This window comes from Rhamphochromis longiceps, linkage group LG14, assembly GCF_057381845.1.
Source record: "Rhamphochromis longiceps isolate RC_006_pf linkage group LG14, R_longiceps_female_GT1.1, whole genome shotgun sequence".
Taxonomy (NCBI): domain Eukaryota; kingdom Metazoa; phylum Chordata; class Actinopteri; order Cichliformes; family Cichlidae; genus Rhamphochromis; species Rhamphochromis longiceps.
This window is the reverse complement of record NC_140570.1, coordinates 25,139,402-25,165,126: the sequence shown is the minus strand read 5'-3', so window position 1 is coordinate 25,165,126 and position 25,725 is coordinate 25,139,402. Positions and strand designations below refer to the sequence as shown.

Sequence of the window (25,725 nt, the reverse complement as noted above, 5' to 3'; positions counted from 1 at the left end):
TTTAGTTTAATATTATTTATATAAGAAATTCTTCCTGTTTTCTAGTATAAATTTGGGTAATTCATACATAATAAATCAAGATTCTTTGGTTTGAAATGACAAGTTTGTGGTATATATAATTCGCCTAAATCATAGCTGTGTTACAATACATTCATCTAACTTTAGTCTGTATTTCATAGTGTTTTCCAGAATATGATTATAAAAGTACCACTAAGAAAATCAACAAAACCACATGATCCCATTGTTCTGTCAGATTGACCAAGCTTGTTCAGGTTTCCATAATTCACAATAAGGAGCTGGAGAACAACTGGCACGTCACACATCATGTTAATATCTTAGGAAAAAATGTCCTCGTCCTCCAATTTCCACCCAGACACAGCTACTTTTGGCGTGTCTGTGAACATATATAATCAAGCTTTTTACAGGCAACTCATTCCTTCCCCTTAAACTTTTAGCTCTATTCTGAAAGCAGTAAGCGGAAGTAGCAGCTTTTGTGACTCTCCCTGGTTGATGGTGGTCTGTGGAGAGCGGAGCCAGGCGTTCAGCAGGAGCAGCATAGTGCGTCGAGCGGAGATGGAGGTAGAGCTGACCGGCTGTGAGCTCGCGTAAAGACAGCAGCCGAGCCCGGGGAATGACCATGTTTGATCCCGAAAAGTGAACAACCTCACCGGGATCGCCTCAGACACACCAGCGTCATGACAGCACTCCTGTATTGAGGTGAGAGCTGATGGCACCGCAGAAGCCGTCGCTGCGTTTTATTTCTTATTTAGCGCGTCTGGACCATCCTGACGCGCAGGGTTAGACATTTCTGCAGAGCCTTTCTCGTGTGCTCGTGCTGACAGCAGAAAGGAGTCAGCATCGTGATTTGTCGAGGACAGCAGCAGCAGCAGCACACCTCCAGGTGCTGAGGCGGAGAAGACGCTGCTCTGTTTGGGTGTTAAACCCGCTTCATCCCCGCAGCTTAAACCTGCGCTCAGAGCCAGGCAGAGAGCGAGTGCGGTCTTTTGATGATGATAGCGGCTTGTTTGGGGGGGTTGTGTGTGAGGCTTCCTGGTTTTGAGGGGGGTCGCGGTGTAAGAAGGGGGGCTTTTCCGATAATCTGTTTAATAGACTTGGGGGAGTCGGTGTGGTGGCTCACAGGAGGGCTCGGGGGGCCTGATGTGATCTGGTATGATGTACAGTCCGGTTCCGCTCGCGAGGATCCAGAATCAGTGTACCAGCTCGTGACTCTACACGCGGACTCCCATTCATCGCCCGCGTTTGGACCTGTGTCTGTCAGCCATTCAGCAGGAGGCTGCTGCCGATTCCCATTCATGAAGTCCAGTGCGCAGCCTGCACAGCGATTCACTGTCGGCTTTAAATAGGCTCCCCGGGCCTGCAGTGGGCCTGTTATAGGCCTACTATTGACTTTCTCTTATGTGTCTTTTTATTGGTTATGTGAGACAATCAGTCAATATGAAGCCTTATCAGTCAGATTGGACCAGGATGCGGGCCTGCTCGTATTTGTTATGTTTACATCATTGTACCATTCTGCTAACACTCCTCCGAGGCTGAACTGCGTCTCTGTCTCTAGGTTATGGTTTTCTATTGAAGTAATAGAAGGAAAACAGCATATTATTCCCGTATTTTCTAACTAAATTCTCTAATATTGCACTGGCGGTGCTGTTTTTGTTTTGTGATGTTTAACTAGGATTTTAAATCCCCACATCATTATGCTCTTCTGCATATGTTGGGGGTAACTATGGTTACTGTTGCCTTCCTATCAGCTCAACGCAGTCTGGCCATTCTTCTCTGACCTCTGACATCAGTAAAGCACTTTTCACCCAAAGAACTGGTGCTCATTGGATATTTTCTCCTTTTTGGACCATGACCTGTAAACTGTAGACATGGCTGTGCAGAAAGTAGCTCAGATTCTAGGAGAAACCTTTGTAATATTCTATGTGGTTAAAAAAGACTTGAGGATACCATTACTCAAACTTTGACATGTACCGACATGCCTATTAAGCTTAGCTATTTATTATATGATATTCAATCAGTTAGATAAACATAAAAAATATTTCTTGTGTAACTGAAACAGCGTCAGGGTGGTGGGTTACTTTGGCACAGGGAGGGGTGGGGTAAACAGGACTGAGTGCGAGTCCATTAAAGAGCACCGGTGGCGACTACGCTCACATTCATATCTACAGCTAACCTAACATGCATGACTGTGGACTGTGGGAGGAAACTGGAGCCCCTGGAGGAAACCCACACAGGCACACGAATTATAAAAATAACCAACAGATTGATCAGTAATGAAAATTAGATTTCTGTGCAGATCTAAATATTCAGATTCAGATTTGCTCACGTTTTACTTTACATCATTTAAGGCGTGTGAGACTGAAAAGATGAAATACGATGACTTCATAAGAAAACTACAGGGACAAATCCACAGCTGAAGTTAACCACAAAGTAATGTTACATAGATCTGTGTAAGCGGCTGTCTCCAACCTCTGTCGGCACTATCATCGTGCTGTTTTCTGCATCAGCTTCACCACAAATTAAAAGCCCATCTAGTCCAGCAGCTGAAAGACTCGACGCTCACACAGGTTGTACAGTATTCCTCCTTCTGTGTGCTTCTTTGTGAGAGGCCTGTGGTCATCTGTGAAATTAGTTAGACCTGGTGGGTGAGAGACAGGAAATGGAAGTCAGTGGTGCAATGTGCATCTCCCACACACTTCGTCCTTTATCACTGGCTGCCATATGGATGCTTGAGCTCACTCAACATTTACATTGTCACCGCTTGCCAGAGGAAGCATGTGAGAGAGCGAGAGAGAGAGAGAGGAAAGTCTGCCTGCAGAGGACACGCTAATTTATGTGTTTAATATCTGAGCAATGAGGCCGTACCTACATCATTAGTAGCGTCTGGGAAAAAAACTCCCACAGGTGAGCCAACTCAGTTTATTTGTGTGCAGTCACAGTTTGGTGATTTGGTCCTCAGGAATGCTCGATCTCCATCACCACTGGCTTCTTATCATTGTTGTATCTGTCTGCCGCTGCGCGCACATACACAGGCTCGCACAGACAGCTCAGGCATATCAGTGTCTGGATCAGGGCTGTATAGCTTTCATAACGTCTGTCTGCGTGCGCCATCACCCGTCCAGTGAACATAGACGCTCTCTGCGGTGGTCCTGTGTTACAGGACAGAAACTCTTCCAGGCATTCAGGAGCTTTGGGGTGAAATGAGGTTATCACCGCTTGGGTTAAAGGTCACTGACCAGCTCCTCTGAAGTGAACAGATCTAAAAGTAGTCGAAGGTCGGGGTCTATCACTGCTGACCTCTATTTCTGCTCTTTCTCTCGCTGCAGCGTCTAATCCCCTTCCCTATCATACCTCTCTATCTCGAGTTTCTCTCTCCTGGGATTTCACTCTTTTTTTTTTTTTCTACATCTCTTCTGGTTTTCCTTCCACTCCCATCATCCTTTCTTCGTCTGTAGTGGCAAACCTGGAGTGCATAGTACCCTTCTTTCTCTTTTGCTATCTTTACTCCTACACACACCTGGAAGACTGCTGTAATAATCCGTATTGTGTCTTCTGTAGGTGAGTCAGTTTTTTGTCAGCGTGACTTTCCTCCTGTGTCTGCTTCGGTCCTCCTTTAGCGTGAAGTATCAAAACAAAAGAGCTATCCTGTTTATTCTGCAGCATGTTTCTGCTGCAAAGGGAAATCTTAATTTTGCATGAAGCATTTTGATTCATCTCTTTATTTAAAGGCACTATATGGAGCAACTCCAATATTTAACATTAATGTGTTTGGCAGCTGATGTGCAGGTATGTTGCAGTACAACTTTGAATGGTCTTAAAATGGTTTCAGGTATTAGTACTGACTGACTAACTTTATCCAGAATTGGTTGGTTGTTTTAACTGTTTTAATGTGTTTTTCTTGTTTTGTTTCTTAAGTTTTAACTCATTAATGGGAGGGGATCTATTTCAACTCTATACTTTTATAGTAGTGCTGTGCTGTTATAGTTACTTCACACGGGCAAAACCAGACAATAGGCAACGCTTTGGTTCTGGTGGAGATTGGATAAACGTTGCCTGGTCTAGATTTCGATTTCTGCAGCCATATTTGTGAGGTAGGGTCAGAATCTGGTCTAAACCAGAGGCTACCTTTGCATCGTTGCTGCCCATGTCCATCCCTATATGACCACAGTGTACTCATGCTCTGTTGTCTACAGGTCATGCACATGTCACAAAGGGCAATCAACTCAAGCTGGTGTCTTAAACACAATCAAATGGCCTCCACAGTCACCAGATCTCCATCCAATCTACTTTTGGGATGTGGTGGAACGGGAGATTGACATCATGGACGTGCAGGAACTTTGTGATGCTATCACGCCCACATGGACTAAAATCATCAAGGAATGTTTCCAACAGCTTGTTGGATCCAACCCAGTAGTATCAATCCATACCTAATAAAGTGTCCACTGAGTTTGTTTAGCTTTGGCATGTATGAATGGTGCGCACAAATCTGTGTGCAAATGCACACACAGAGCATAAACACATAAACAGTATATCGTTTGTCCATTTCAAAGCGCTGCCATATTTCCATCTTATATAAGAACACATTGTTAATTAATTCAGAGAGCGCTGAAGATGTTGTATGTGTACATCACTGTACTGAGTGTGCTGCTAGCTGTGTGCTGTCCTGTATAGCAGGCTAATCTTAGAAAACATGTCTGGGCTCAAACTCCCTGGAGTGGGAGCACAACATCACCAATCATCCTCATCAGACAATCGCAGAGACTGTGCTCCTGGCACGCAGCTGCTTGCAGCATATAGGGCATATAAGTCTGTTAAAAGGCAAGTGCAGTGTTTATCCCTGAAAGTGCACAGAAGTAGACATGGCTACATAAATAAAAATCCATGTGCATCCGGTCCGCTTAGCTAAAGTATCATTTCCTCAGTAGCTCTATATTACTACCCAAAACACCACAGTATTAATCAGGCATGTGTAATTCCTACCTCTGCTCAGTTCAGTCCTGTGAGAGCTCTACAAGGTACATGAAGTGAATGGATTTTGTATGATGTGTTTTGCAGGCTATAGCCAATCACTTCTCCCTGCACAGTAATCTCTCTGCAGTCTCCCCCAGAGTCAGTTTACAGTTACAGACAGAGCTCCCGACCACCTGACAGAGATATCTGCCCCCTCCCCTGGGGGAACGCACCAGCAGGAGGAGGTGGTGGGTGCACAGGAGTGGTAGATTTTTACAACCGATAGGGACAAGTAACAGGAAGGAAAAGGGCCTTTCGAGGCCTGGAGGATGGAGGTAAACATTTTTAGATTCCCCACGACTCCCCTTAAGTCTGTTTTATTTCTTTTGCTTCCAAATCATTGGAGCTGAAAAAAAATCTGAGGGGAGTCGCGGCAATGTGAGAAACTACAGGGTGCCCCTGCTCCCCCCATCCTGCAGTTTGTCTCCCTTTCTTTACGCTCCCCTTGTCTCCTCCACCTCCACACATCACTGATTGTTTTAGCAGCTGGCCTGTGGAGCAAACACATGCCCCCTTCAAGTGGTGGAAAAAGTATTCAGGTTCTTTACTTTATCAAATGTACCTATACAACAACAGAAAAATACTCCACAGTAAATTTAACGGCCTTTGAGTTAAAGTAGAGTTAAAGGAAAAGTTTGCTTGTTGTGATAAACCTATAAATTGCTCCTTTGTAATTAGAAGCAGAAACAGGTGACTCGCTGCTGTCAGCAGTGGAATATTTAGCAGCTAAAATGCTGAATATGTTCCTCACACACATCCCAGATCAACACGCGAAGGCCGTTTTATGCCCGAATTCTCAAACAATGGTAATTTTAAAAAAGCCATTCATAGGTGTAGTTTATCATGAACTTTTCACTTTTTGTAACCATATTACAAAGAGCTTGATAAAAATGAGACTTTTTAGAAACGTTTGAAAAAAAGCAAACAAAAAAACTCCAAAACGTTTGCTTTTGACTTTTGCTGTTTTTCTACTTCAATACTACTTTCTTTTTTTGTGCCTTAGCAAAGTAGATAAATTTTTGCATCACCAGCAACACAACATAGTGTTTGCTTTTTTCAAGTGGAGAAAACACAGGAAGTCACAATAACAGAAATGTAGCAGGTCTGTGACAATACAAGTAGTATGACAGGATTTTCCATGCCTAAGTTTTCTGTGTACTTATAGATGACCTCCTTTATTAAAAAGTGGTTTTAAATCAGTGGCATTCTATATCATTAAAATGTTGACTTTATATTTTGCTCAAAGGACACAGGGTAAAATGTTAGCATGGTTGCTGAGTAGCCTACTTAATGCTACATTACGTTAGCTTAAGCTTTTATGTAGCATTAGCTGATACAAACATTTTAGCCCATAGAAAAATAACTGCTTCCACAAAGACAGTGCCAGGTGTCCACGAGGTATTTCCATACCTGACTCCTCTTAGTACCTTTCTTGTCAGTGAGTTTGGGCAGAGCCATCACAGCACTACTCCTGTCTGTAGATATCCTCTCCTGCAGCACATAAAGACAGGCTAACGCAGTTGTAGATGTATGCTTCCCCCTAACACTAACTCACTCAGTCATCAAGTCAGCATGAAACTCAAGCCATGAGTGAATATATTGGCCAGAGCACAACATATTCACTTAAAGATATCAGTTTAATCTTAATGTGTTGTTAGGTTTATGAAACTTAAACTGTCTGAAGTACATCTGTCAAACAAACGTTAGGAAAAAGAGTTGAACCTTTCCCTCCGCTTCAGGTCAAATGTAAAGTGAAAAAATGTGTTCCCAAAACACATTTCTGGTCAGTACTTCAAGTAAAGAGCTCAACTATTTCCACCACACACCTCTCTCATCCGCACTGCATCACCTCCCCCCATCACTCTGCTTTGGCTGTTTCTGCCATCATTTAAACTTTAGATCCCCGTGTGTCTTTCCAGTATGTAGTCAGTCTCAGTTTGCTGAGCCTCAGAAAACCATAATGCCGTCCACTTCCTCCAGCGTCTCATGGCTTGAGTTTCATGCTGACTCGATGACTGAGTGTGTCAGTGTTAGTGTGTGTATGTGTGTGTAGTCATTTCAGTATCCTTGAGAGAGGCGCATCCTCATCTTTACAGAAGGGCAGGAGTGTGAGAATCGCACCTCACAATGTGTTGTTGTTTTTCTGCTGAATGAGTGGAAAGTGGGCCCAGTGCAGGTTTTTAAATAGCTGAATGGATATTGACTTTCTTGCCTTGGCAACAGCAACAGCAACACACACACAAGCAGACACACACACACACACACAAGGCGAGGGAGATAATTATTACAACACTGGGTTAAATCTTGTGTGCCGTGAAAGAAAGAATGAATGGATGTTTAGATGAATGAAGTGATAGATTCGTGAATGAAGTTCATGAATGAGTGGAAAGAGAATTTAGCTTTTTACTTTTAAACGTTTAGCAACTTTCTCCTAATAAGTTTTAACATTGGGGATAATAAGACATTTACTAATGCTTTATAATCAGTTATAAGGCATTATAAAAGCAAACCTTGTACTGTTGAGTTATGAAAATCACCCTGTATACTTTCTAATAAATCTAGGCTTGAATGGTCTTTATAATATTTAATAAGAGTTAATTGTAATAATTGGTAAATGAATGGATTTGGGTTCAGGTCCATTGTCACTCTTTCCAGAAGCTATACTGTTCTGTGGATGCCTAACACGTTCTGTCCTACCTGAAATCAATGATGCACTTTGTCTTAATTTGCTAGTCATAATATTTTTACCTTCCATCCGAATTTGACTGGCTGATTTCTATTCTTTGACATTTCCAGTCAGCAACATGCAGTTTACATTTTTAGGTTCACAAATGATTTTTCTTTGGTTTGTGAAACTGAACAGAGTCACAAAATGACCACTGTGTCTGTCTGATACCTCTTAGGATGTATTTCGGTGCCTCTCTTTCATTTTTCTTCACTATTCAGTATTGGTGGTACAGTCGCCTCACAGCCAGTAGGTCCTGTGTTCAAATCCATTGTCCAGCTGGAGTCTTTATAGGTGGAGTTTGCATGTTTATCCCAAGCGATCAAAACTTAAAAACGTCTTTAGGCCTCCTTTGTTTCAAGTAAAGTATGGTAATTGCAGTGACACATGTTACATTTTGCTCCAGTGGACAGTGCAGTGCATTCCTGTGGAGCTTGATGGATTATCTTTTTAACCCTTTAAAGGCATAGATGCAACTTTGGACATTTAACATTAATCTGTTGCTAATTTGCGATTTGTAACTGAGTGAATTGTGTGGACTCAATGCATGAAGACTCCTTTATGCTTAGTTCAACTGAATTCAGCAGATTTATTATAGTTTTGTATTTTCTAATTAGTTTTTAATTCGGATTTCATTTTAACTTTATTTTTTTAACAGTTTTTCCAGGACAGGTTTTCTTGTTTCAGTTTAGTTTTTATTGTTTGAAAATGTTTTCTTTTACTTTGGTTTCAATTGTAGTTCTATTTATTAAAAACATTTTTAAAAAAAAATGATATTGTATAGCAGATATATGTCAGAGGTAAGATTTAGGAAAATCAGTACACGTATTATAGTAAAAACAGTTTTTTTCCACTTATCAAGTTTCAGTGAATTCATTAAATCGTGCTGGCACACCCTCTGCATTTACGATTACGCCGACAGTCACTACAATCACCAGTTAACCTGATGATCGTCGTCAGATGGGTTTAAACCCAGAAGCTTCTTACAACGTAAGCTGCATCCAAAGACACATTTTTCACTCTCATGCACACATGCAATCCATGGGAAACATGGATGCATTCAGGAAGTGTCTCAAGGACACTTCAGTATACAGATGCACGAGCTGGGGATCAAACTGATGTTTTGAATAGTTGACGACCTGCTCTAAATCCCGAGCCACCACAAACACTATTTTGGTGGGTCATAGATGAGAACTGGGTAACTGGTGAGGAGTATAAAGAGGTTCATCCAGAAGATGTGACTAAAATAAACCATAACTTGTACATCTGTTTAAACTGAGACCCCTGACCCACCCGCTTCGTCACACTTAAATGAAGTAAAGGAGTAAAATAAGTCCAGATTCCCATAGATTTGTGAATAGCTGCAGTTTAAAGGAAAACATTAACCATTCTCATTTTTTCCCTTGTTAATCTGAGCCGTTCCTTTACTTTCAAGTGTCTCTAACCATCACCGCACTCCTCTAAAATTTTAACACCAGGTCTTAGAATCTAAGATGTGCTAGTGAGCTCCCTTTATCACATCCTCTCTGTGATCTGGCAAACAGTTTGTTTCAGATCTGTGGGAGAAGAAACGAAAGAAAGCGACTGGCTTGTAGTTGAACATGCGTGTCAGACTTCATTCCAGCGGCGAGAGCGCTAATCCTTTCTGAAAAGACAACCCACACTGATGCTTTTGAAAATGACAACAAAGCTGCTTGCCAGAGAAATTCCAGGAAACTCTGCAGTGCAAATGTATGCATGATTTGGTTTAAGAGTGCAATTTCAGTAAGCAAACATTTGAGCTCTTACTGTGAGTCAACTGCCAAGAGAAGCCCGGCAGCTCTGAGAATAAGCCTTCGCGGCGCGGGGAGTGTTAGCTATCCCTTTGTGTATGTTGCCCGGCCTGCCCACTCACATGTTAACTTCTTTGTTATCTGCGTTCTTTTACAGAAATAATCAAACCAGCGTGTTTTTGATGGTTTGGCACTCTTTGCTAATGCTGTGTTAGTCACTCGCGCGCTGAAGCAGAGAGAGGGAGTGAGAAGGGGAGGGAGGTGAAAACTGTCGTTGGATGTTGCTACTGACACAAAGATGGTATGACTCTGACTGTGCAGCGAAGAGTTTTTGCAGTGATGTGCTGCGCTCTGGCATTGCTGGGGCCAGAGAGGGTAGGTTGAGGAGTGAATCATGCAAACGCACACCTGCTGGAGGGCAGAGGAATGCAAGGATGAGTGGATCAGAGCAACTCTCATAAATACTCATTATTTAGAAAAGCGCCAACGAGTGAGACACACAGGATGTAAAGAGGATCGGTTTGTGTTGAATTTGCAATCCGCGCTAACCTGATCTGACAGAACACACTTCCAGATCGTTCAGATTAGCTCAGCGCGCGTCACAAATGATCAATTGGCGAGGCTCAGAAGTGATAGAGACCGAGCTTTTGTGGATCATTTCCTTTCGATCCGCTGTCACATCGAATCTGCGCACATGGCAACTTCAGCCCTTCATGGCATGCCAGCACTGCTCATAATCTTGGACTGTCACACATCTGGACTCAAAGTCAAAGTGAATAAAGCCCCAACACAGTGAAATGGGGGGCTGTTTGTGCGCCAGAGCTATAACGGCAACTGAGGACACTCGGGGCACGCTTTCTGTCATTCTCTGGCTTTTTAGAAACGCGGTGGCGTTTATATCCTCATAGACTGATATTTTAAAGAGGTTTTTCTTTTAGATTGAATATCTTCTTACGATAAATAAACTATTAAAAAATGTAATTGTCTGTTAGAAAAATGACAAATAGGCTGATTTCACATATCCTATAACGCTGTTAACATTGTGTACATAAATCATAGAAGAAGCTGTTTTGCTTAACAGTGCAAAAAAAGTAAAAATGTGTAATATTTTATTAGTAAATATTTCACTGAAAATCACTTCATTTTTCATATGATTAAGATGTAAATATTGTAATGACAAACAAGCTGGTTTGCAGTCTGCCTCATCTTCTTCTTTGTGCCATCACACATGCAGGCTGTGCCACAACTGTTGCGTGTGACATCCAAGACCAAGAGATGGATAAATTCATGTCGCAGTCCATTTATAGTTTCCACACTAACTGTGCTCTTCTTCCTCCCCTTCAGCCTCTCCTCGGTGGGTTGGCATGGCCCAGTGATGAACGGAGCGGTTTTGCCCGGTAGCCCCGAGCTCTCCTCCTCGTGCCCGCTGCCCGACTGGCGAGAGTTCTGTGAGCTCCATGCTCGAGCCTCTGCTGCAGACTTCGCTGACAAGTTCCAGCGCTTTCTGTCGGAGAACCCCTGCTATGACTCGCCAGGCGCCGATGCCAGCTTCTCGCAGCACTTTGCCCAACACTTCTTAGAGTGCTTCTCTGCAGCGCTGACCCAGGCCCGGGAAAACCAAGCATCCTCTCCGGGAGAGGACGGCTCCAACACAGCGACAAAGTACAGCATCGTTCCTTTCCTGGGGATCCAGGGTTGCCCGCTGTCCTACGGTCACGACCTTTACCAGAGACGCAAGGACGCCGGGGCTTCGAGTGATTCCCTGGACAGTATGGACAGCGGAGGGGGAGGAATAAATGGGGGAGGCAGCGGCACCACTGCCTCCAGGGGCCCTCAGACGACCCACAAGGTCTCCGCTCTCGGACAGTCTCGCAGTTCAGAGGACGTTTCAGTCAGTCACCCAAAGGCTCGATTCAAGAAGGGCTTCTCCCTGAGGAACATGAGCCTGTGTGTGGTGGATGGGGTGAAGGAAATGTGGCATAGACGGGCTTCCCCTGAACCCGATGCGCCCTCTGGGACCAGGAAGGCTAATGGGGGAGGAGGAGGGGAGGCTGCGGGCGGGGAGAAGTGGTCCCAAAAGCTTCGGCTTCCACGGGGTTCCCAAGGCCACAAGGCTGAGCTCCTGGAAATCCAGAGAGAGGGAGCACTGAGATACATGGTGGCTGATGACACAAACTGTATGGGTGCTGCACAGTGGCAGAAGTGCCGCCTGCTGCTGAGGAAGGCAAAGAGGGAGGAAGGGGAGAGGTTCCTGCTAGAGTTCTATGTACCACCCAAGGTATATCAACACTGATACTCTTATCAATACTTGGAATGTGCTTATCATAACAGCAGCCCATTCTTATTACACATTGGCATGCTAACCAGTGATGTTTATTGTCTAAACTTTATACTTAGCAGGCATGAAGGTGTACAAAGTAAGCATGCCTCTGAGGTCAGGTGCTCCCTGTAGACCAGGGATGTCAAACTCACTTTATGTCACAGCCTACAGGCAGTGGGCCGGACCAGTTAAAGGTCCGAAGTTTAACTAAACATTTAAAATATTTAAGATAATATAAGCCAAAGAAGTGCAGTTTCAATAGAACATCTCAGTTTTTCTTCACGATAAAGAATTGCTGCTGTCATAAATGAAAGAAATTTGTCAGCACAAAAAATTTAATGGGCAGCACGGTGGCACAGTGGTTGGCACAGTGGTTAGCACTGTTGCCACACAGCAAGAAGGTCCTGAGTTCAATTCCACCATCAGGCCGGAGTCTTTCTGTGTGGAGTTTGCACATCTCTGTTGCTTGTGGGGCTCGCACACAAGAATTTCACTCGCATGTGCTGTGCCAGTGTGCCTGCACATGTGATGTGACAATAAAAGTGATTTGATTTGATTTTTGATTTGTTCTCCCCGTGTTTGCGTGGGTTCTCTCCGGGTACTCCGGCTTCTTCCCACTGTCCAAAGACATGCAGCTTGTGGGGATAGGTTAATTGGTTAATCCAAATTGCCACTAGGTGTGAATGTGAGTGCTGTTGTCTGTCCCTGTGTGTTGGCCCTGCGACAGACTGGCGACCTGTCCAGGGTGTACCCCGCCTCTCGCCCTATGACAGCTGGGATAGGCTCCAGCGCCCCCCGCGACCCTGAAAAGAATAAGCGGACGCGAATGGATGGATGGAAAAAATTAAATGTGTAAAATTACAGAGTTAAAGTTCTGGTAGCTCATGGCCCAGACTATCATTTCTAGAGTAGATGGGAACTTTTCTTTTATTTAAATGTTTATCTACTACTTAATTACTTTGACGTTGTGTATGAATGGCAATGGATGAGCTCATTATCAGTAGGAAAAGCTACACAACCAGGAAAATACAACAATACAATAAAAGTCCAAAATCTTCACTCTCCTTCAGTTATTCCAAAGACATCCAATGGCCCAGATTGGAGTCTTTGCCTGGCCAATTCTTGCCCCCAGGCCTTATGTTTAACACCCCTGCTCTAGACATTTTAAAAACCATGATAGACAAAATAGGACAGCTGAGGAAAGGTGAAACTGTGCTGGAATGAAAGGTTTTAAATCTTTTGTGATAAACATGCCTAACCCTGTCTGGGTTTCCTTATCTAACCACTGAGCAGGTGTTTGACTTTAGAGGCTGACTGTTTTCCACTGCGATTGCTGCTTGCCTAAACTCTAGTAGCATTTAAAAAAAAAGGTTAATAATGATGCCCTAACCCTAACTTATTAACTGCAGACTTTTCAGTTAATAATAAATTGAGGAGGTTGCATTTTAAGTTTGGCACATCCTATCAGCGTCATTCGCTGGAGTGAGCTGTGTTTTCATGTGGCTCACGTGTTTGATCAGTCAGCCATGACCAGAGAACCGAATGTAAACACACAGCAATGTCAAATATAATCGCCTAAGACCGGCAGCTTTGTCATTATTTGGGTCAGTTAGGAATTTGAAAACATTATCTATGTCAAAATTAATTAACGTTGCATAAAAACCCATAACAGCACCGTCTGCCGAGGCACTTACCAGTAGTCGTGTACGGGCTAGTCTGGCTGGATCTGGTATCAAGTTTCTTGACCCATCTCTGGTGGAGAGTTAAGGAAAAAATGATTACGATGAAAATGGATCAGCTATTATTTATTATTATTGCATTAATCAGATAGTTGTTTTTGGCTTTCAAATGTAAAAAAGTGTGCAAAACCTGAAATCCTTAGAATTTGAGAAGTGGACACCAGCTCTTTGTTGTTTAATCTAATAATAATCCTGAAAGATGTTTTTCTTATCAGTCAACTAAAACAATAATCTTAAGTGTCTCAGATTGTTGTTGTTGTTGTTGGCGTGTTTCTTTTGGCCTGTTCGTGCTTTTGACAAACTGATATAGTTAATCTCCGTCAGAGATGAATAAATATGGGTGGTCAGAGCTTGAAAATGAAGGCAGCTGAACTTTTTTTGGTTTGTGGAGATGTTTGGCCTCTCATCCGAGAGGCTCTTTCAGTTCTTACACAGTGACGTATTTCAACCCCCTCTCAGGTGACTCACATGAGTCATAGCCTCACATGATGGCGGGGTAGTGTCTCATAGAGGTTTCACCTATGGACACTGGCCTTTGGTTCATGTGAGGACTCACATGGTCAGTAGTGGGTCACCTCCAAAGGGGTGGTCTCTACTCCAGTTGTTTTAAAGCTGAAGAGGCCTCTTGGATAAGAGGGGACGTGTCTTCACAAAGACTAGTTTGACCCGAATCACTGAGAACCAGCACAGACATAGTGCTGGATGTTGTTTAGATGCTAAAAATCTGACATTTTAGCCTGTTGCTATGTGGTTGCTAGGATGTATAATTCAGTTGTTCTGTATATACGTGAGCCGTTATTGATGTGAAGACAATAAGAAAACTATAAGAAGCTTTTATTTTATTTTCAGATGTTGTAGTTGCATAAATGCAAAACATAAGTCTTTTCAGCCCATTGCTAGAAGTTTGTGAGGCAACATGTATATCCAGTATAAATATGAACCTTTCGGGACCTAAGATTGTACCCGTGTGCCACGTTTGGTTGCTCAACCCCTGATCATGATAGGGCGGCCGAAGACTCAAACAAACAAACAGAGATTTATGTTATTATAATAAGATTTCAGCTAAGTTCCTCTTAATTTTTAGTAATTTGTCCTCATCTCCATATATTTTAAAGTTTTTCAGTGTTCTCAACATACCCAGCTGACAAAAACAAAAACAGATAATGGTATGGAAAAAGAAACTAGTTTTTTTCACAGCCATTATTGGTATTGCGAGTTCTGTCTTTAGCAGTTTTAATTTTCCAAGCTTAGTGCATTTCTAGTTCCTCAAGTCTATTTATAGATTAGGAAAATGTTTAAAAAGTGATGAAGTAATAAAAATAACCAGTAGTAGTAGCACTTCCTAAATTCTAGTTTTAAATTTAGTTGGGCGATCCAGCCCTGCTGACGCAGAACGACACAGTTCAAACCACGCGCTCACGTGTGTGCACACACCCTTCACATTTGTCTATATGGGATTTCCAGATCATTGCCCCTGACCTTAAGTAGGCCACAAGGCTGTGCAGCTGATTGTGTGTAAATCTGCCACTGTCCTTTGATCATGGCTGGTGGGAATATGGGGGAGAGGGGTAAGGACAGGTGGGATGCAGACGTGCGGGGGGTGGGGGGGTATGAAAGTAGAAAAGCTGAGACTGTGGGAAAGAGAGGGAGAGAGGAAGCTCTTACATTGATTTCTATAAGGTGAGGGGATCACAAAGTTTCCCTTTCATGTGCAAAAAATAAATATCGATCGCTTCCGCGCCTTTGGCAAACTGTCAGCAGTGACCAACTGAAAATGGGAACCAAAATAGTTTTGTCAGTCACTCGAACTCTGCCAAGTTGCTAAGAACTACAAAAAGAACAAAAAACGTAATGACGGCTCTAAAGCAGTTTCATCTGTTAACTTCTATTAACATCCAAACTGGGAAAATTATTATCAGCTGTGAACAAGCCTGAGACTTCAGAGCGGCGGTTACAGCCTTGATGACACATTAATTAAACACATGCATTTCGACGGTCCTGCTCTGCAACTCTCTGACTTGCTTTATCACTGCCATCGTATTCGCGCAGTACAAGTCATAACAGTGCAGAGTCAACAGTGCATGAAAGATAAACTGACTCATAAAATCTCACTCTTGCCCGCTCCTGGCTCTGACTCCAGCTCCGTCCCTGTCAGGTCCATCTATCTGCTGGCTGCTCTGTGTGGCAGAGACGGCACACTGCAGCACGCTTTCGCTGCCTGCATTATGACACAGCAGCAATGCCTGAGATAACCCGCTCTGGTTCGCACCACAAAACTAACCTGCACAAACTAAAGCGGAAGAGTAGCAGCAGAGGCAGTTAACCTAAGGACCAGCTTTAAAGGTGGAACTATTGTGCTTATTTTTAGCTCCACATTATTTATTCAGTTAAGTTGAATTCAGTTTTATTTATATAGCACCAAATCACAGCCACAGTTGCCTCAAGGCGTTTTACATTGTAAGGTAAAGCCTCTACAATAATACAGTGATCTGATGACTCCCTGTGAGCAAACACTTGGTGACAGTGGGAAGGAAAAAGTCCATTTTAACAGGAAGAAACCTCAGACAAAACCAGGCTCAGGGAGGAAGACGGGACAAAAGACACACTGTAGAGGAGAGCCAAAAATTAACAATAACTATTGATGAAATGCAAAGTGGTGTACAATTACACAGAGAGTGAAAAGAAGTGAGTGACAAAGAAACACTCAGTGCATCATGGGAAGCCCCCAGCAGCCTAGGCCTGTTGCAGGGTTACTAAGGGAGGATTCAGGCACACGTGATCCAGCCCTAACTATAAGCTCTATCAAAAATGAATGTTTTAAGCCTAATCTCAAAAATAGAGAGGGTAAATGTCTCCTGAATCCAAACTGGAAGCTGGTTCCACAGAAGATGAGCCTGAAAGCTGAAGGCTCTGCCTCCCATTCTACTTTTAAATATCCTACAAACCACAAGAAAACTACCAGTATGAACGCAAAGTGGTCTATAGGGGTGCTATGGTACTATGAGGCCTTCAATAAAAGATGGGGCCTGGTTATTTAAAACCTCGTATGTTAGGAGAAGGAGAGGTGCACTTCACTAGAGTAGCTTTGCATGATTCATAGTTCAAAACAGTCCATGTTTATTTTATACTAGGACAAGCTGCTCAGTTTATCTGAAACAAGCTGTTTTATCTTCTATCACTTGAAGCCTCAGCTATTGGCTACAAGGGATTAGTTATATGCTGACCTCATTTTCTGAATCTTTTGCATTATTTAATATCAGCATCCACCATTGTAACTGTATTTGTACGGGCAGAAAATAAGTAAAAACATGTGTGTACTTTTGGTCACTACTGCAGCTTTCATTTCATGCATTATTCATTGTGAAATGCTAAATATTTATTTATCAGAGCCTTTACTTTCAGGAAAGTGACTAATATAGAAACACAGTAATGCACATATACACAGCAGTCAGGGAAAGCTGTTGCATGCATGCATTCGTCTTGTTTCAAACTGTTTTACGTCCTGTCATTATACCAACTCAGAGCCTTCTATGCCCTTGAAAGAAGCCAAGCCCCCTTTTCAAAGTCACTTTTCTCACTTATCTCAGATAATAACCACACACTATTCGAGTTTTAAGCACAAACTGCTATGTGCACTGGTTGGCTTTTCGACAGACGGAGCCCACTTAGATTGCACAGGAAATAGTTTATTACAGGAAATGGTTTTTGACATCTGATCCAAAGAGAGGGATTGTGGGCGGGGACAAGAGCCAGCCGCACAGGTGGATCAAGATGAGGACGGTGTTTTCTCCAGACAGATCAGCTGATAAAAGCCTCTGACTGACCATCAGTCAGTCAGCCTCTTCCCACTCCGCCTTTCCTGAAACACACACAGAAACAGCTCACGGCTCACAACCTCGGCACACATTCACCGGATCTGCTGCGATTGTCATCTGGATCCAACTCTCTGCAGAGGGGGAACATGAGGCCAGCATGTTTTCTGTGTTCACGCTTTTATAAAGCCTTCCTGTGTCGTATTTGTTAGTCAGCCAGCAGGAATAATCGCCAAAAAACAGGCTTTGAAATGAGATACTGCATAAAATCTGAGCCATGGAGATATTTAAAAGTTATTTAAATGAATGTTAATTTCAACTGAGCGGTCCTATTTAATCTGTGGGTGTACTGCTAAGGCTGAACCAAATGTTGTGACTGCATGTTGCCCCTTAATTATCATGTATGAGAGCGAAGTTTGAGGGTTTGGAAAAGTTATCTTTGTGTGTTTCACACTAAAGAGAGGGGGTAAAGTGGTGAAGTGGTACTATTTAAACTACCGCACTACTAATTTAAAGCTAGAAAAATACACAGTTTCTACTTTTACAAGTGTTGCAGTTACCTCCTGTAGGATGTAACCCAATGTTTTTCTTTTTAACTTTGGACCAATTATATTTGCCTCCTCTGCTTTGGGACTTTTATAGTCTAAGGTCATCTGAAACAGGGCTTGGTTCACAATTTCAGAACACAACGGAAGGATGTTTTACATGTCTGCAACAGAAAGTATGAGTAGTTCAGAAGCAACTTTCCCACTTTAGATTGTGTCCTTAGTTTTTGGAGGCAAATGTTAAAGAGCATTTTAAAAAATCAACTTATTGTATATTAGCAAATGCGTTTATTTGGTTCCAACACCTTCATCTTACCAACCTTGGCTCAGTCCTGACTGACCTGTTGGGACTCACTGGTGTCAAGTGCAACAAGCTTACTTTATGCCTTTAGTATGTGCACTATTTTTAATATGCGTCTGTTTGTATGTTGTAGTCCTCAAAGCCCAAAGTTAGCATCCCTTTATCAGCCATTGTGGAGGTGCGGACCACCATGCCGCTGGAGATGCCTGACAAGGACAACACGTTTGTTCTTAAGGTAGGAAATACACAAATATTTGTGCACAACAACTTCCTGCTTAACATCAATAACACTGAAAAACCCTACATATGAAACAGAACTTAAAAAACGTCTGGTATGCAAATCAAGTACACCATGACTTTGCTGAAGTCAAGTTCCACTTCACCTGTTTTTTGGTGGGGTTTTCTTTTTTTGCTTTGACGTGGTGCACTGAACACAGCTCGGTGTATGACTGCAGTTTTTGGCTGCTTCCACAGGTGGAAAACGGGGGAGAATACATCCTGGAAACCATCGACTCGCTGCAGAAAAACTCGTGGGTTGCTGACATCCAGGACTGCATAGACCCCGGGTAAACCACCAGATAAATATTTGCTGTTGACTGAAGATGGAAAGAAGGAGAGAGGGACGGAAGCGGGGGCGGAGGAAAGAGTGGACGGGAAAAGGGGGAGGAGGGTGAACACACACAGTCATTAATCATCCAATTACTAGAGTTTTTGACAACTTTCTTGAGCATAAACATGGGCGAGCTTGCACCGCGGACATTCCTGCCCAGTTTCTTGGACGAGTGGACATTTGTCAGTGCAGCTCAGGACATAAACAGAAAGGTCGCTTGTGTAGGTGCTTGTAGGATTTGTGTAGAGTCGTCTGTTAGGACTCACTGATGTTTGTTTGCTCATGTGTGTGGATGTGTATACGTTCCTGCGGTTCTTCTGACCCAACTGCTTGTGTACAGTGACAGCGGCGATGACATCGAGTTGGCGTCCTGTCCTCATGGTCAGGCCTCCAAAGAGTGCTCCATGGTGGCCTCTTGCAGCTGCGAGCTGCTTTCTGAGGGTGAGCGTAGAGACTTTTTTTTAGTCTCCGATGCAGCACCGTGTAACATAACGTGAACATGTTTTGACACTGACCAATACAATAATGTATAAAAACATGTTTAGGAGTGTACCGTGCTCCCGAGAGATCGTGCTCTACAGCAGCAGAGCATTACAGCACCTCCTCAGTCCGTTGCAGGGAACCTCCTTTTACCCAGCACCCATCTCACATGCCTTTAGAGCGCTTCCTCCAATCCCCAGAGGCCCAGGGCTCCAACTCCTCTGCAGGTAATGATGAATTCATTTTATTTTCCTTACAGGGTGATCCAAGCAGGTTTACGAGAAAATAAACATGAGAAAATTACAGATGGGGAAAAATAAACCGTGGTTTCTCCTGTGATGCTGCTTAGGTGGCAGTGAAGGATCAAAAGACTCAGATGGAGATGCCAGTTTGGCAGGTTACCCGTGGTTCCATGGCACGCTGTCCCGCGTACGTGCAGCTCAGCTGGTGCTTGCCGGTGGGGCGAGAAGCCACGGGCTGTTTGTGATTCGTCAAAGCGAGACGCGTCCGGGCGAGTACGTCCTCACCTTCAACTTCCAGGGCAAAGCCAAGGTGAGATGATTAGATGGACGATCTGCAATGTCATGTGACTGAAACTTGCACATTGGAAATGATTTCAGTTTTATCTGGTGAGCTGGAAAAAATAAATGTTTATTTTTTATTTTCGTTAATTAAAAAAAATTGGCAGCTTTAACTAAATGACATACATATTGTTTTGTTCTGTGAATTCTGGGGACTGCAGTTGCTCAGGCTCTGGAAAAGCTGCAGTAATGTCAATGTTTTATGTTCTCTTATGTAACATGATCCCTGCACATCACATCCTGCCAGCCGGCAGTGCTGAGGAAGTTTCAGCTGCCACCTCTTCCTCTGGTGTCAGCCTTGGGCGGTCTGCCACAGCAATAAGTCTCTCAAATAATGTCCTGACCTCTATCTTGGTCTGGTTTGTCTGATTGTTTCTGATGCTCACTGTGTCTCGCACTTTGCTTTGTCTCTCGTTTTTTTCCTCTTCTTTCTCTACTTCCTCTCTCTACTTGTTAATGCCCCCCACCCTCCACCTTTCCACTCTTCCTACCAGCACTTGCGTCTGTCAGTTAATGAGAATGGGCAGTGCCACGTCCACCACCTCTGGTTCCACACCGTATCGGACATGCTGCGACACTTCCACGCCCACCCCATCCCTCTTGAATCTGGAGGCTCAGCTGACATCACATTACGCTCCTATGTACAAGTGCAGCGGAGCTCAAACACAGGTAATCAGTGCAGTAACTTACAACACATGTTGTGTACACTCGACGTTTACTTTATTTTGGTATACCTTCTATTACTAGTACTTTCCCATGATTTGAGTCTCAGCACTCAGATATGGTCTTCTGCATTCCTTAGTTGTAAAAAGTGGTTATTTAAGTAACTGTTGCCTTCCTATCAGCGAAAAGCAGTCTGACCACTCTCCTCTGATCGCTGACATCACTCACTGGATTTTGTATGTTTCTTTGTAAACCTAGAGATGGTTGTGGGAAAATATTCCAGTAGATCTGGAGTTTCTGAAATAATGAGGCCAGCCCATCTGGCAGCAACACTGTGCCATGCTCAAAGTCACTTAAATCACCTTTCTTCCCCTTTCTGATGCTCAGTTTGGACTTCAGCTGGTGATCTCAGCCGTGCCATCTCTACATGCCTAAATGCACTGAGTAGCTGCCATGTAATCAGGCAACTGGATATTTTCATTAATGAGCAGTTGAACAGATGTACCTAATAAAGTGGCAAATATAATTTTAGCTGCTAATTTGCTGAACTTTTACTCACAAACCTAATAATCATTAACACTAATGATTATTAGGTTGTTATGAACTCAAACTCAGACTCCACGTAAGGTTTCCTGTGGAGCTTTGGACCTGTTTATATCTCACTGTTTATCACATGAACCCTGCAAACTAGTTCAGGCGAGCAACTTGAGCTCCACTGCATCATATACACGTAACATATTATACTATTTATGCTGCAGAATTTCCCATCTGCTCACTGCTGCCTTGCTTTTCTGCAAGCTGTTTCAACCCGTTCACCATCCAGCTGTCGGCTCTAGGAAGGATTCACTCACCAGTTTTATACGTAGAATATTTGTGGAAATCGATAAGCTTGGACCTAAACTCTTAACTGTAATAAATCTGTAACTGTAAAGTGTAACGTCAAACCAGTGGCGTCATTACTCCACAGATCTGATGTAGGTAATATAACTGGATACACTGCAATGCACCAGCAAAGGCAGAGAATTCGAAAACTGCAAGCTGGTAAACACAGATGTAAACAATACTGGATTTAAAAGACCCACCCCCACCTTCTGCCCTCCACTCTCCTGGCATGGGATAAATGCCCTCCTGTACAGGAGAGTGAGGGGGCGATTATACCGCAGGAGTTTTGCATGCAGGCCGAGACTCCGGCTCCTAGCCACTCTGGTGGTCACAAAGAAGTCCTCTGTTTCCTCAAATGCTGCACACACTCACGCACTCATTGACAGACACACGCACACACACACACACAGTGAGGGTTTGATTCAGGGTGTAAAAGACTTTATTGATACGCTGGTCAGGCGTGTCTTTGGCAACAGTGTTGTCGGTGTTATTGCCCTCTGAGAGAAAGGATAATATAGGAGGTTCGCACCGCCTGTGTTTACACACTGCTCTGTGAAGAAGCTTTTTACAAGCAACTCTCTTAATGGAAGCCAGCAAACAAATAGCAGTAGCAGAGAATATTCTGTATAATTAATATGTCCTCTATTAAAAGGATCCCTTTCTTCTCCCCACAATCTCCTACAGATGTGACCTCGCCTCCAGTCCTTACTCCATCCAGGGATGCAATGTGCCGAACAGATTCAGCCCAGCCAGCTCTTCACCTTCCTGGAATCGCAGCACCTACGGGGCCTCCATCTGATGCCCCACTTTCCTCAAGCACCTCCTCCTCACCCACCGCCCTTCCCTCCCTCTCCCGCAGCGACCCAGGTACTGGAGGAGGAGTAGGTGGAGGCTTGCAGAGCCGGAGCAATAGCTCTGAACGTCTGCTGGAGGCCTCTAGTGGTACATCTGATGACTATCATGATGCTGATGGGACTCGCAGGGCCCGAGCTGTGGAGAACCAGTACTCTTTCTACTAAATGACCCAGGCCAGGTCCAGAAAGTTGGAAGCTACATTGGGCTCTCCTCTGCTGATGATGAAAATGGTCCAAATCACTGGATCACTAAGCATCCAGTTTGTCGGTTTTTATTTCAAGGCAATTTCCTGTTCCTCTGATTTGACAAGGGATGGGATGATAATGATCCTTAGCAGCGTGGCCATGCTCATAAAAACCCTCCGCCTCTGTGGATTTCTCTGTGGATGCCGGTTAATGGGAAACAGTGAGGGCTACAGGTAGGAAAGGATGGGTTAAGGTTGAGAAGAAGCTGTTTAAAAAAAACAGAAAAAGGCTGTGGTGAATGTAATCGTAGGTGGAGAAAGCAAGAGGAAGTCATCCAGTAGAGTCATATGGCTTTGATTCATCTCTACTGACCACTTCCCATTCACCCTTACCCATAGTTCCCTGGGAGCAGAGCCCGTGTCACCACCCTGCTGAAGGCTTGCGAGTTTAAAATGACCCCGAAGAAACAGCCCCTCCCTTATGAGCTCTGTTAATGTTTGTAAAGCTGCTTTGAGCCCGTCCCGGATATCCTCACTTTCCCTGTGGGCTTTCCCTACAGAGTCCTGCCCTGGGTCTTTGCTCTCCACTAACATAAGTACAGCAATCATGGGTGTGTTAGTGTTAGCTCGGAGATGTTTTTTCCCAAACATGTACAGCCTAAAGGGTCTTAGTGCCTGACAATTATCTGATTAATTTACTGTTTGAAACATACCGAACCTGCATACCTGCATACTGAGAGCATTTTCTTCTACACAGACACACACGGTCATATGTTGTGTTACAAATCAGTTTAAAGCTGTTTAAATGGAACATGAACAATAGAAGTCTGCACGAACAGGGAAGCGTGGCTCCAATTTTGTCGTCCTACTGGGGTATTTCTATGAGTGTGTGGTGGTGTAGTAGAGTGCAAATATTTTTCGATGATCGGTGTGCTACAGTAGTGTTTCTGAAACATGGTTTTCGGGGTCCCTCCATCTGGTGACGGTTCTGTATTCACGCTCAGCATATGAATAACCTGTAGATTAGATATCCTGTTTATATAGATCACATTAAAGTAATGCCTTGAAAATATAATTATACCAAATCCAGCATTTATCGGAGGGACTTGGGACATGTTGTTTTGAATGGTAGCAGTATTGTACACTGTATATGTGGCCTGCAGGTGAGCTTTTGGGTGTGACCTGGAATGACACAGCTAGTTAAATAAAGGGTACTACATGGCCATGCTTGAATGGACAGATATGGCATCACTGCTTTAATTTGTGCCGACATGGGAATAAGCTTTATGCAGAAAATTATTCAAGAAAAACATCATTTTCACAAAAGGAAAAGTGTGACATTTTTGGAAATATTGCTAATAACTAATTAGTGTAATACAACCAGAGCCCCGTCACTTCCTATCACTGCCTCTGTTATACTTACATTGGAGAGTGAAAAGCAGCAAAGCGTTCAATGAATGGGACAGAACAGAGCTAAACATTAGCAGAACTTATTTGGACCTGCGCCGGATCATTTCAATTTTCGGAAAATTACTGTCAGTCATTTTGATTTTCTTACAGTGGAACAGATTTTGCTCGTTGCAAGCTAGAGCCACACGGGATTTATGACAGGACATCCTCCCTCGGAGGCGTGTTTCCAAAGCTGTGACTCGGACTGACATTAGCACTGTAGTCAAACTAAAACAGAAACTCGCCTGAGTGTAAAAAGCAGTCGGTTATTGTGGTAAGTGGTGACTGTTGTCAGGTGATTGCTGGTAGAAATCGCACGGTGCTTATTTGATGTCTAGAAACCAGACTTGTCACTAGGTGACCCTCTGGAAAGTAAAAACTGAACTATATCTATGGTGTCAGACACTTTTTTCAAAAACATGGTCAAAATTTGAAATGCTTTTTGGCCACATGAATGTTACAGCTACCACAGGACCAAAGTTGATTCTGGGCTATCTTGCAAGTGCCCCGTAGTTCAGGAAGTTCTGTTTCCTGTGAAGTCACGCTGCCAACAGGTAGCTAATTTAAATCAAAGACTGGAAACACAGGGAGCAGTTTTCCTGGCCAAGACTCGCTTGTGTAACATGTACAACAATATGTTCTGATTGCATGCTGGACTAATTTTTGGCTGGAGCTACTTTCCAAGCAACCTGCAAGCTCGCCCAAACAGAGCACATACTTGCAGTTTGGGATTTGTGCTAAATAAAGGAGACATAAATGAGCCTCGGAGAAGCTCATAGATGGATATTGTCACCTCTAATGGAGTCAGCCTATCTTAGCTGAACCCTCTTTACCTCCAGTCTTAAAACTGGGGCAGGCAACATGATTTTGACACCAGTGAGCAATAATCCAAGAAAACTATGATTGGATTCCTGCATCTCTCATGGCTTTGTTTTGAAGGTTTAAAAACTCTAACCTGTGGTAGGGAGACTTTGTCCAATCACAGGTATTTTCAGGCCAGATTAACTGTGCAGTATAGAGAATTTTAAGTCCATCTGGAAAGTGTTGGCATAGTAGATTAAGCAGAACCCTTCAAAGTACGTGCATATGCTAGTGCTCATCAGATGAAAGGCTCTTAGATTACAGAGGGCAGATGAGGAGTTTTTTCCTTCTAGATTTCTGCCTGTTACGCTCTTATTCTAATGAATAATCTAAAAGATAAATTTGGCAACTGCAGCTTCACATTTCCTGTCAGTCATCTCAGCAATCTCTTGGCAAGGCAGTGAACAAGCATATTTCCTAACATGTCAGTCTTTTTTTTTTTCTTTCTCCTTAAAGCATAAAAAACAGACAGTGCAACAGCCAAGCGAGCAGCTGTTTGTAACAGGTGGCACATATGCAACACTTTTCTTCAGTTGTAATAAACATATCAAGCGTTAACTGCCCCTTCAAGCGCGGCCATGTAGCCTCACAGGTGATTGCAGTCGAGGAGTGGACGGAGCGGTTCATGTGCCAATTTGAATCCTATTTTTGAGACATATTTATTCCTCAGCCGTTGTAAAATTACATTTTTCCTATTGAGTCTTACTTATGTACAATTGATTGATTCTTCTTGTTTGTTTGCAAGAAAGCCATCTCACATATCGCAGATTACTCATCGTCTCCCTTTTATTTTCTTAACACTCCTACAGCCGAGTTTTTCTGTTGTCTGGCTGAGTTTTGAAGAGTCTGTGCAATTTTGTACAAAGTGATGTACTTGACATACTACTTTATATTTCTGTGAATAAAATGTGAACAAAC

General features: G+C 43.3%; 1 protein-coding gene across 2 annotated transcripts; it reads left to right on the top strand.

Annotated features, from left to right (window-relative positions):
* sh2b2 (SH2B adaptor protein 2) lies at positions 1–25,725 on the top strand. Of its 2 annotated transcripts, none has more exons than XM_085379316.1 (9): positions 1–717; positions 10,870–11,803; positions 18,376–18,477; positions 18,717–18,808; positions 19,193–19,293; positions 19,398–19,559; positions 19,682–19,884; positions 20,408–20,582; positions 22,143–25,725. In XM_085379316.1, the coding sequence occupies exons 2-9, from the start codon at positions 10,901–10,903 to the stop codon at positions 22,475–22,477; spliced, it is 2,073 nt and encodes a 690-aa protein (XP_085235442.1). In that variant the 5' UTR covers positions 1–717; positions 10,870–10,900; the 3' UTR covers positions 22,478–25,725. The 2 variants fall into 2 exon arrangements, with proteins under 2 accessions (XP_085235442.1, XP_085235443.1); XM_085379317.1 differs by lacking the exon at positions 1–717 and adding an exon at positions 3,461–3,576.